The sequence below is a fragment of the Chiloscyllium punctatum genome, chromosome 37 (assembly GCF_047496795.1).
Source record: "Chiloscyllium punctatum isolate Juve2018m chromosome 37, sChiPun1.3, whole genome shotgun sequence".
Taxonomy (NCBI): domain Eukaryota; kingdom Metazoa; phylum Chordata; class Chondrichthyes; order Orectolobiformes; family Hemiscylliidae; genus Chiloscyllium; species Chiloscyllium punctatum.
In genome coordinates, this window is record NC_092775.1 from 40,287,322 (window position 1) to 40,299,603 (window position 12,282).

The following is a 12,282-nucleotide window of genomic DNA, read 5'->3' on the forward strand; positions in this document are numbered from 1 at the left end:
TGTATGAGAGATGGTCTGCACAATGGAGAGTATGTGAGAGAGTGTGTATATGTGTGCTTGTGTGTGTGTGAGAGAGAGTGTATAGCGTAGTGGCATCACCCGCAGTGTGACATGAATCCTAAGACACCAGTTGAGGCCATCCTCACGGTTACCAAACTTGACTATCAGCTTCTGCTCAGCCACTCTGCATTGTTGCCTGTCCCAAAGTTAGGGACATAGGGAACATTGGGAAGGTACTGGCGAGGTGCTAATTCTCATCGATAATATGTTGCAGGCTGCGAAGAACATGGCGTAGTTTCTCTGCTCCCGAGAGGTACCGGACAATGAAGGGTATCCTATCGGTTGCATTCTGTGCCTGTCTCCTGAGGAGGTCATTTTGGTTTCTCGCTGTGACACATCGAAACTGGTGATTGATGAGTTGAGCATCGTATCCTGTTTTATGAGGGCATCCCTGAGTACCTTCAGGTGTCCGTCACGTTCCTCCTCATCTGAACAGATCATGTGTATGCATAGGGCTTGTCTGTAGGGAATAGCTGCTTTGATATGTTTAGGGTGGAAGCTAGAGCAGTGTGACTCAAAATTGGGATACATACAGACTCTAAACTCACACCTTTAATGCATTGTCTGAGCTGTCACCTTTTTAAAAATAAAACCTTAAGTTATCTCGATAATGTGACTTAAAAGAAGTTCTGGGATTCACATGTTAATGAACCAAAACCTGCAACCCATTCTAAAAGATGAAAGAAAATCAACAGTCTAGGATTGTTCAATATACCATTTCAGTTGCATGACACTGTAATCTTTTGCTATACATTCTGTGTCTTATGGTCCTGCTTCACAGCTACCTGATGAAGGAGCAGTGCTCTGAAAACTAGTGCTTCCAAATAGACCTGTTGGACTATTTTGTGTGATTTTTAACTTTGTCCACCCCAGTCCAACACTGGCTCCTTCACAACTTAGACTAGTGCACACAACGGGCACATACTCTAAGCTCAGCTTTACTGCCATTTCTGATTTCTCTCCTTGTGTATTCTTGAAAGGAGAAGAAACAAGACAGGTATCTCATCCAGGCTGTCTCACCCCCACTCATGATCACAGTCTCAGATACCTCTTAGAAGTTTTCAATTCAATTTGCAGTACATTTCTGCCCTTTTAACTCCATCACTTTGAAGTTTCCTTGACACATGTCGGCTGTCACATCCTTGGATCTCTCCCTCTCTCTCTAGACAGTATTGGATTTATACAGACTGTCATCTTTTGACCCACGGCTTTTAAACAAAAACATTTAAGTACTTTAGAGTTCCTCCATCGTTATGACATGAACAACAAGAGTGTGATCTGTCTCTAAATTAGTCGCGTTGCAATCCTTTTAAAAAATGACAATTCCGCTGACAATTTAGGGTTGTGTTGGTATTGGATTTTAGCTGGACTGAAGGATACAGCTACCTCTATCTGTGAATAAACAGTAATTTCCGCGGGCGGGATCATTTGTTGAATTAAAACCTAATGTGACGTTAAGAAAGGACCTCAACGCACCTTAACTAAAGCAAGAAGTCACTGGGGGGATTAAGTAGAATGAAGTCTCGGGGTCTCTGATATGCGAATTCAGTATTAATACCATCAGACAGGTATGACCTTAAATCGCTGGAAATTCCGGCTGGATTGACAGCGGAATCTCAAACGTTTCAGACTCATTAAGAAAGATCTAATTTTCAAAACAAAAACACAAAGTGGATGGCAAAGTTCCAAGGTCTTAGAGCCAAGGGTCAATGAATAATGTGCTTTTTAAAAGAAAAATGTTTAACTATTTCTGGTGTACAAAGTAAATCGTCTCCCACGAAACTCGCGGATCTAACTGAATCCTGAACGACCGCGAACCATTTGAGCTTCCTTCAACTTTGTTTTCATTTCCCCAAGATCGACGGCCGTTACCTCAGCCTGGCTCGGATTGAATTGGGAAGGATTTTCTCCCAATCACAATGAGAGGAGTAATAACTCATCAGTGAGCAGCCCATGTTTGTTGAGATTGTGTCGGTTTCACTCTGTAATACGGCAGATTGATGGCACCAAAGTGGAGGGTAAAGGTCAGGGGAGGCTGAAACCGATTGGGAAATGAAAGCGGCCGTGTGGTTGACAATGTCCCCGCCGCCGATTTACTGCTGAGGTTTGAGCAGGGAGTCTGACCGCCTGAGACTGGAAAGGGGGCGGGAGGGAGGGAGAGGCTGGGAAACCATTTCAAACCAGAAAGTACCAGGAGAGACCCACTGATGGTCTGGATCGGGTGAAATGGAGTTGAGAAGCGTGTTGTGGGTTGTTGCATTGGGGCTGGTTTTGTTGGAAGCGGCTGCTGAAGGTGGTTGTTTGCAGCTGGGCCGGTGTTGTAACGGGAGAGAAGCTGCATGTCACAGCACTGGCTGGCGCCCCGACCGCTCCCACGGAACCTGTTACTGTGACCAGGCTTGTACGCACACCCTGGATTGCTGCCATGATTACCAACTCGCCTGCCCAGGTAAGCGGGCTCCTCTCTACTTAAAACACCTGCTTTCTCTTTGAAAAACGGAATCTGGGCTGTTGCTGCGTGTTCTGTTTCGACTGGGTGAGAAATCCGTCCCCACACCTTAAACCAAATCATCAGATCGGCGCCAGTCTAAGCAGTAAATAACTAGTCACAAATAGAGACGGTTGCAGTGGGGCTAGACTGTGGGTTGAGAAACTTAGCGATGTTTATCAAAATAGTGGCAGGTGATAGGGAATATACTGGACCCAATAGGTCACCTGAATTCACCAGAAATGCCAGTGAAAAAGATGCCCACATTGTATGCCAACGTTAATCAGAGCGTCGCAATATTAAAGATACCCCCCAAAACATTTTCCCACTCCGAGGAAAGAAGCAGAAAGCGCCTGGCAGATTGATGTCCCTAAAAGGGGAACCTCGGTTCAGAGGAAGGGGGAGGCGGTAAGTGAACAGCCAGCAAACTATAAATTGTCAGTCAATCCATAACCTGATGGGATAAAACGTTTATCTTTGTCACAGAACCAGATATTGGCGGAGAAGCGTGGCAGCGTCTCAAACGTTAACTTTGCTTTCTCTCCACGACGCTGCCAGACCTGCTGAGCTTCTCCAGCAATTTGTTTTTGTTTCAGATTTTCAGCATCCGCAGTTCCTTGTTCCGTGTTATGCTTTACGTCAGCCAAACTAATCTCAAATGCAATTTTAGTATTTGAACTTAGTCGAGAGTGTGGTGCTGGAAAAGCACAGCAGGTCAGACAGCATCTCCAAGCAGGAGAATCGACGTTTCGTGCATAAGTCCTTCATCAGGAATCTTTGAACATAGAACTGGGACTAATTGTGGAAAGACCACAATTTGTGTCAGTTGTTTGGTTTTGCTGTTGGGTTGGGGTGGAATGTATTAGTTATTTAGCAAGTCACATGGGGACAGGTGCCAACATACAAGAAAGAATCGCCCTGTTCATTACTCAGCCAAAGATAAATACGATGAAATCATTTAAACTTATCTGGCAAACGGATTCAGGTAACTGAGGGCAGCATGACTGGTAAGTTAATCACAATATTGCTATGAGAAATAATACTAATTAGCAGCCCTGTTGGAAATGCAAGTATAATATCCATTTTGTTCAGTGCAGATCCTCTTTCATTGATGTTAGAAGTAATTAGTTGATACCTTAAAAGTATTTCAGAATAGGGAAAAATGAAAAGAAGGGATCAGAAACTGTATATAGAAAATATGGAGATCAATATAAAAACATAAAGAATAAGAGGGTCAACAGCAAAATAACAGATTAGCAGCTGTCAAACTCAGCTTTTAAGAAGCATATAGTTAAAGAAAAGATAAGGCCAAAAATGACTAAAAAGAGATCTCCACCTGAAGGCTGAGGAGTAACTGAACATTTTGCATCTCTGTTAATAATGGAAGGGATTGCTGCAGACCTGAGTACGTGAGAAGGCAGTCATTATATTCATGAAATAATACAGCACAGAAGGTGACTAAGCAGGGCACTATTCCTGTCCTGTCTTATTGAAAAGGTAGTTGTACTTAGACCCACATACCTGATTATTACATACAGCTCTGCAAGCTCGTCAGGCTGAAATATCTGCTCAACCCTCCCCCCACTTTGATACTTATCTTTACAACCAGTTTCCACCCCAACTTCAGGCAGAATATTCTATCTCTGAGTGGAACAATTGTCCTCATTTGCCCTCTGGAGATTTTAACCAATGATTTGGTACCTATGACCTCTACCAATTGATCACTTGCCAGAGGAAATATTATTTCTCTCTATCAAAATCTCTTATCATCTGTAAACCTTTGTTTGGTCATTTGTTAACTTGCTCTGTGTTAAGGAGAACAATTGGAGCTTTTTCAACCCCTCCTCATAACTCAGGCCCTTCATCTCTGGCATCATTGCAATAAATTTCCTCTGCACTTTTCTTAACGTCATGACTACCAATCATAACACTGTATCACCTACGGACATAACAAACTATGAAATTCTAATATGTCTTTTTCACATGAGGACTAGTACAGGCCAAAATGACTGCAGATGTAAATTCAGTGGCTAGCTGGACAGAAGTTCTGGAATGTCACACCTTCAGATGTCAAAGAGGCTTCAATGGGAGAAGTACACTACAAACTGAACTGTAATCCTTGTATATATCTCAGATTATGAACATGCTGATAAAAAACATAGCCATCTGGGCATAGTTGTGTTTCCCCCTTTAAGAATAAACAGGGACAGGGATTAAAAGTGAGCTTCAATCTTGATTTGGGTGTCTTGCTGGTTTGACATCCTTCCATATGAACCAGTGTGCTGTGAAAGTCACAGTTATGAGACCAATCATCAAAACACTTCTGCACTTCATTTAAAGAAAAAACATTTTTCTCACTCTGCATGCTTCCAGCCAGCTTTCATCAAAAAGAGCCAGAATAAAGGAATTTCAATCAACCTACCAAGCAAAGAATCTCTAAATCAACTGTTCACTGTCAATGGCAATGCTACCAGTAATATCGACTGTAATGGCCATAACATTTGATTTTCTATTCATCATGAATAAACTCTACAAATTGGTCTCTATCTTTTATCTGTTCCCATTTAACTGAAAGGAACAAGAACAAGAGGGCATAGGTTTAAAATGATCTGCAAATGAAGTAAGACAGTAAAGGGGATTAAAGATTTTCACATAGCGAATAATTAGGGTATGGAAAGCAATGCCTGAAAATGAAGTGGAGGCTGGTTCAATTGAGGCATTCAAGAAGGCATTTTGGATAAAAACAATGCACATGGGTATGGGGAAAAGCAGGAAATTTTATCACAAAGCTGGTCCCTTTTTACTAAAAGCTGTTCCTTTTTTTCAAGGCTACTGTGTCCTTGGATTTTTTCGGAGAGGTTGTAAGCCACTCCTGGTTCCAGTTAGACTGGTTTGGTACAGAGATTAAAGGGTATTGTTTCAATGTAAACGGAGGAAACTTCAGTCATGTTTTAGAAGTGACCTGTATAATGAAAGGGGAGTGGTCAGCTCTCTAGCTGAAAAGTTCAGTCCAGGACTAGTTGGGAGTTCCACAGTGGACTGTGTGAACAGGCTCTCTCTCTTTCTGCCCTTCTAACTTCAACCTATAAGCATTTGTTCCCTTTGTACTGTGTCTTAAAGAGGGTTTGCTTATTGGGACTGTTGTATGTTTTCGGGACAGCATAATTAAGTCTAGTTTGGATCGACTGAGTTCTGTAGGGGTGTTTATTCTGTTCTTTGTGTTTCATTGTGTAATTTTGTGAATAAATTTTTGTCTGTTTTAAAAGCTGGTAGTGAACCTTGCTAAATTACTCTGAGTAATTTTCACTGTACACTTACTGAAACAAATTCCAAAGTTATGGTCTGGGCTGCCTGCTTAAGAATGTCTTGAGTAGTCTGGCCTAGTCCATAACAATTGGTACTAGATAATGATGGTCTTTTCATGGGCTCGTGTGGGCAGATTGGGCCGAATAGCCTCCTTCAGCACTGTAACACTTCTGTGATTCTGTGAACTTTTATTTAGAGTCAAAGAATCATAGAGTTATAGAACAGGGAATCAGATCCTTAATTACAACTCATCCATGCCGAAAGGTGTCCTAAATTAATCTAGTCACATTTGACAGTACTTGACCCATATCCCTCTAAACCCTTCTTATTCATATATCCATCCAGATGCCTTTTCTTTTGGAATCAACTCTTATTTTTAATCAATGTGTATGTGTTTATTGCATTCTTCCTTCTTCGTGAGTTCAGTAGCTGATGGACTCACTCTTTTGTCAACTCAAAAATAGCTGTTTAAATTGATTCCTTTTAAACCATAAATTAATTTGATCTGGGAGAAAGGTATCCATGAGAGGAGGTAGAATCCTTTGTAAATTAATCTTGTTGCCAATGACCAAGGGAGATAATGAATAAAAAAGAGGAGACACTTAAACACTTTTCACCTGGGCACTTGACAACTTCTAGTATCCCGTCTGGAAGTATAATAACTTGTAGAACCTTATCCGTGGTCCGGTCATAACATGAGAGATGTCAAAATTTTCAGAAGTGTGATGGTGAGAACTGCCCTTAGTAGTCAAGCTGAGGCTCAGCCAATGATTGTTGAAGTTCTAACATGATCTCTGCTGTTATTTTCTGTTCCCCAATGTAAAAACCCAAGACATTCATATGCTTTTCTACTGACTTAGGTTGGCAGAACTGAAGATACTACATTTGAGTATTAATGTTTTGGATTTATGTCCTGAAATGTTGCAACATTTTGACTGAGTGGGGAGATTAGTAATAACTGAGTAGAAGATTAAAGAATTATACAAAATAGGAGCATGAGTACATTATTCAGTCCTAAGTGCCTGTTCTGCCATTCTATATTGATGTGGCTGATCTGATGGTAGCCTTAACTCCACACTCATACCTGTTGCCAGCACCCTCAACTTCACTGTCAATCAATAATCTGTTTAACTCAGTCTTGAATATATTCCATGACCCATTCTCTATGCTGTCTGTGAAATAGAATGTCAAAGAATAATAACCTATGAGTGATGGAAATAATTCTTTATATCGCCATCCTTATTGTAAGACTCCTTATTTTAAACTGGTTTGTAATTGGTTTATGAGATGTGGCCAGGCCAGCATTTATTGTCCATCTTTAATTGCCCTGGAGAAATTGGCTGTCCTCTTGAATCACTGAGTCCTTGGAGTATAAGGACACCCATAATGCTTTTAGGAAGGGAGTTCAAGGACTTTGACACAATGACAGTGAAGAAGCAGTGAAATAATTCCAAGTCAGGATAGTGCATGACCTGAATAAAGGTGGTGTTCCCACGCAGTTGTGTCCTTGTTCTCCTAGATGGTGGAAGTTTTGGATTTGGGAGGTTCTGTCAGAGGAGCTGTGATATGTTACTGCAGCATATCTTGTGGATGGGATGTACTACCAACATGTGTGAGTGGTGAAAGGAATGAATGCTGAAGGTGGTGAGTGGGGTGCCAATCAAATAAATCCCTTCATTCTAAACGGTGTCAAGGCTTTTGAATGTTGTTTGAAGTGCATCCATCTAGCCAAATGGAGGGAATTCTTTCACACTCCTGACTTGTATCTTGTATATGGTGGACAGGCATTGGGGAGACAAAGAATGAGCTACCATTCTGAGCCCGTGATCTGCTCTTGTAGTCTCTGTATTTACGTGATTGGTCCAGTCATTTCTGGTCAATGGTAACCCACAGGTTATTGATAGTGGGAATTCAGATATGGTAAAGCTATTGGCATTATATCAACGGCAATGATGAGATTTTGTCTTGTTGAAGAAAGTCATTACTTGATACCTGTGTGGCACAAATGTTACTTGCCACTTTTCACCAAAAGCCTAGATTTTGTCGAGGTCTTGCTGCATATTAACATGAACTTTAGTATCTGAGAAGTCATAAATAGTGCTGAACATTGATCCCCCCGATTTCTGGATGATCCCTTGAAAGGAAGCATCCTCACTGCATCTACCTCTCAATCGCCCTTCGAAATTAAGTTTCAAATAGATCAGGGAAGACTTTAAAAGGGACCTAAGGGGCAACCTTTTCATGCAAAGGGTGGTGTTTGTATGGAATGAGCTGCAGAAGAAGTGGTGGAGGCTGGTACAATTACAACATTTAAAAGGCAATTGGATGGGTATATGAGTAGGAAGGGTTTAGAGGGATTTGAACTAAGTGCTGGCAAATGGGATTAGATTTATTTAGGATATCTGGTTGACATGGACGAGTTGGACCGAAGGGTCTGTTTCCATGCTATACATCTCTATGACTCTATTTCTCTTTCTTCTACGGTCTAACAAATATAAGCACAACCTACTCAACCTTACTTCACAAAACCATGTCTTCATTCCTGGAATCTGCCCCTTGAATCTTCTCTAAATTACATCCAGTGCAAGAATATCGCTCCTTAAGTACTGTGACCAAAACTAGATCTCACCAGTGCCCTGTAAAGATGTGGCAAGATTATCTAATCTTATACTTCATCTGCCTTGCAATAAATTCCAACATTACATTTGCCTTCCTAATTGCTTGTTATACCTGCATTTTTGTCTTTAATTCATGGATCAGGATGCCCAGTTCAATCTGTACTGCAGCACTTTGCAGTGTCTCTCCATTTCAATAATACTTTCCTATTCTTCTTGCCAATATGGATAAGCTCACATTTTCCCATGTTATACTCTTAACTCCCAAATCTTTGCCCACTTCCTTAATCTATCTATCTATTTACAGATTCTGTAACCTCCTGATGCATTGCTTCCCCATTTTTGTATCAGCTACAGTTTACACTTGCATTGAGGTAAAACCCATGGTTTCACTTTAGCTAATGCAGAAATTTAAGCATTTCCACATTTGTTATTTTTCTAATGTGAATATTGGACAAAGAGTTGCTTTCAACCAATGGAATTTGAAATGTTCATATTTTGATACATTCAGAATGATTTTGCAAGTTTTCATAGAAGAATAAAAAAGAGGAGCAGGAGTAGGCCTTTCAGCCCTTCCAGCCTGCTCCACCAATTTATTAGGAATGGCTGATCATCCAACTTCTCCCATCTCCTTTGATCCTTTTAACCCAAGTGCTATATCCAACTCTTTTCTTGCAATCATACAATGTTTTCGCCTTGATTGCTTTCTGTGCTAACAAATTCCAAAAGCTCACCGCTCTCTGAGTATAGTAATTTCTCCTCAGCTCAGTACTAAATGGTTTAACCCGTATCCTTAGACTGTGACACCTGGTTCTGGACTCTCCCATCGTTGGGAACATCCTTCCTACATCCATCCTGTGTAGTCCTATTAGAAGTTTATAGTTTTCTACAAGATCCTTCCTCATTCTTCTGGACTCTAGCAGATATAATTCTAACCAATTCAGCCTCTCCTCATATGTCAGCTCTGCCATCCCAGAAATCAGTCTGATTCATCTTCACTGTACTTTTTCTACAGCAAGAACATTCTTCCTCAATATAAGAATACTAAACTGCACACAATATTCTAGGTGCAGTCTCAGCAAAGCCTTGTATAATTCAGCAAGACATGCCTGCTCCTGTGCTCCAATCCTTTCACTACAAAGGCTAACACACTACATTGCCTCCTTGACTGCCTCCTGCACCTGCATGTATATCTTCAGTGACAATATGAAGCCACTCAGGTCTTACTGCACATTTCTCCTCTCAATTTATAGCCATTCAGATAACAATCCATCTTCCTGTTTTGCTCCCAAAGTTGATAACCTCACATTTATCAACATTATATTGCATCTACCATGCATTTGCCCTCGTGTTCAACTTGTCCAAATCATACTGAAGCATCTTTTGCATCCTTCTCACAATTCACTCACCCACCCAACTTTGTGTCATGTATAAATTTGGAGATATCACATTTAGTTTTCTTATCTAATTCATTATTATATATTGTGAATAGCTGGGGTTCTAGCACTGATCCCTGCGGTATCCCACTAGCCTGCCATTGGGAAAAAGACCAGTTTATTTCTGCTCTTCTTTTCCTGTCTGCTAGCAAGTTTTCTGTCAATTTTAATACACCACCTCAATCCCATGTGCTTTAATTTTACACTAATCCTCTATGTGGAAAGCCTTTTGAAAGTCAAAATAAACCACATTTACTGCTCTCCCTTATCAATTCTACGAGTAACATCATCAAAGAATTCCACTAGATTCACTGAGAATGATTTCCCTTTTATACATCCATGCTGACTATAGCTAATTAGTATCCATTTCCCAGTTTCAAGCAGGTGGCGTAATCTCCAAAAGCGATGTACTCGAATATTCTCAATGGCTCTGAGTGCATGCCCTAGTATGAATGCAAAGCACCAAAACAAATTAACTTCCAAGATGAAAATGATTGGGATGCTATGCTTTGGGTTATTTTAAAAGAAGTGCTTGAATCTTTCCGACATGTGTAGTATGTGGTATTAATCTTTCTCTTGATTTATTAGCTGTTTCTTGCAAAGTGACTGAATGGAGTTTCTGGAGTGGCTGTGCTGAACAATGCAAAAATACTTACCGTGTTCGTCAACGATACATCACACAAGAGCCACGAAATGGTGGAAAGCCATGTCCTCCCTTGGAAGAAAGGGCAGGCTGTGTGGAATATCATAGTGATGAGGATACAATGTGCAGGCAATCCTTGGGTAAGTAAATTAAATTTATTGGTGGGATCTGTTTACACTACTGTTCATAAGTGAAGAATATTGACACTGTAAACACTTAACTTTCAGCGATAGCTGAATGCTTATTTAACTAAAGGGACTTAGCCCTTTGGACTGAGGATAATTAACTTTGACTGAGTGAACCTTTTATGATTTTGTGATGTGATGTTTAATGTATCCAAATACATTTGCACTATGTGAGTAAGGTAAGAGTTTCTATTTGTATTGAAAAATATTTTTACTGAAAAGTTCACTTAAGACACAATTTGTGTATCAGAATTTAATCAAATAAGTTAACAGACAATTATTATGTCAATTTTAGGATTCATTTTTGAAGAAAATTAGCAAGGTTGTAAACATGAATAAGTTTCAACCCAGAGCAGGAGGCAAAATTAATTGTAGGAGGCTTAATTTCAAGATAGTGGTTACTCACCATTGGTCTAAGATTAGAAGTAAATGTAATTTGTAAGTTTAGACTGTTCATATCTATTTTGCACGACATACATGCTCAGAACCTTCTGATTTTCAGACTGTCCAGTGTCTACAGTAAATATGTTGAGAACAAGCAAGTCCCTACAGAGCCAACCAAATCGTAGCAGAAAGTGTAATGTTTAAGCTTTATTTGTGTGTGTATATAGCATGCAAAAGTTAAATTTTTGAGATAATCTTTCATGCGAACATTTAAGGGTTGACTTGTACATACACAATACTTTCAAGCGGTTTCCAGTGTGCTTGATTTGGGTCCACATAGCATCCTATACATAGATTGGGAATCACAATGAGTCCACTGATTGGTCAGTGTCAGAGGTTCTGTAGAGCTGCCCCTGAGGGAGCTGGATCAGTGTCAAGGACACTCCATGTGTAAATAACGTCTGACTTTGTGGTGGGATACCAGTCTCTGTGGAATTACTTCACTCTGGGTTACTGTTTTATGGTGAGCATGTGGAAGAGAGGGGAATGAGTCTGTAGATAGTTCTTTCATCTTTGAAAAACAAAAATTAACTTTCACATCAAAAGCATGAAAGATAACAATCTTTGAACCTAGTGAACAAAAAACCTGACCAATATAGCCGTGAATGTATTCAATGACACAATCTCCACTGCTATCCATAGAAGAGAAGCCCAAAGATTGACACCATTCTGAGAAAAAAAAACTCCTCCTGATCTCTGTCTTAAATTTGAGACTCCTTCTTTTGAAACTATGCTTCCAGTTCTAAACTCCCCCATGAGGGGGAGAAAAATATCCATATCAGCATTTACCCTGTCAGGCTGCTTCAGAATCTTAATGTGTCTCAATAATATCAGCTATCAGCTTCTGAAGTCCAAAGACCTGCTTAACCTTTCCACATAAGACAATCCCCCTTCATCCCAGAATTCAGCTTAGTGAACCTTATGGACGTGTTTATATTCGAAGTATGTCTCTCCCTAAGTCAATGGATGAAAACAGTACATAGTACCTAAGTTATTGTCTCACCATGCCCTGTACAGTGATGAGTATCTGCATGCTAAATGTTCATGAATCATTTGCAAGGACATCCAGATACATTTGTCTCACAGATTGTACTTTTTCATCTTT

The 12,282-nt window shown here is 40.2% G+C and overlaps 1 protein-coding gene across 1 annotated transcript in view; it reads left to right on the forward strand.

The window, feature by feature from the left end:
• Positions 1–1,895: 1,895 nt before the first annotated feature.
• The window catches only part of LOC140463031 (somatomedin-B and thrombospondin type-1 domain-containing protein), a 29,569-nt gene continuing 19,182 nt past the window's right edge, over positions 1,896–12,282 (forward strand). Inside the window, exons 1-2 of the mRNA XM_072556639.1 lie at positions 1,896–2,509; positions 10,494–10,688. Coding sequence (XP_072412740.1) covers positions 2,287–2,509; positions 10,494–10,688 — 418 coding nt within the window. The 5' untranslated portion in view covers positions 1,896–2,286. The remainder of the gene's footprint in view (positions 2,510–10,493; positions 10,689–12,282) is intronic.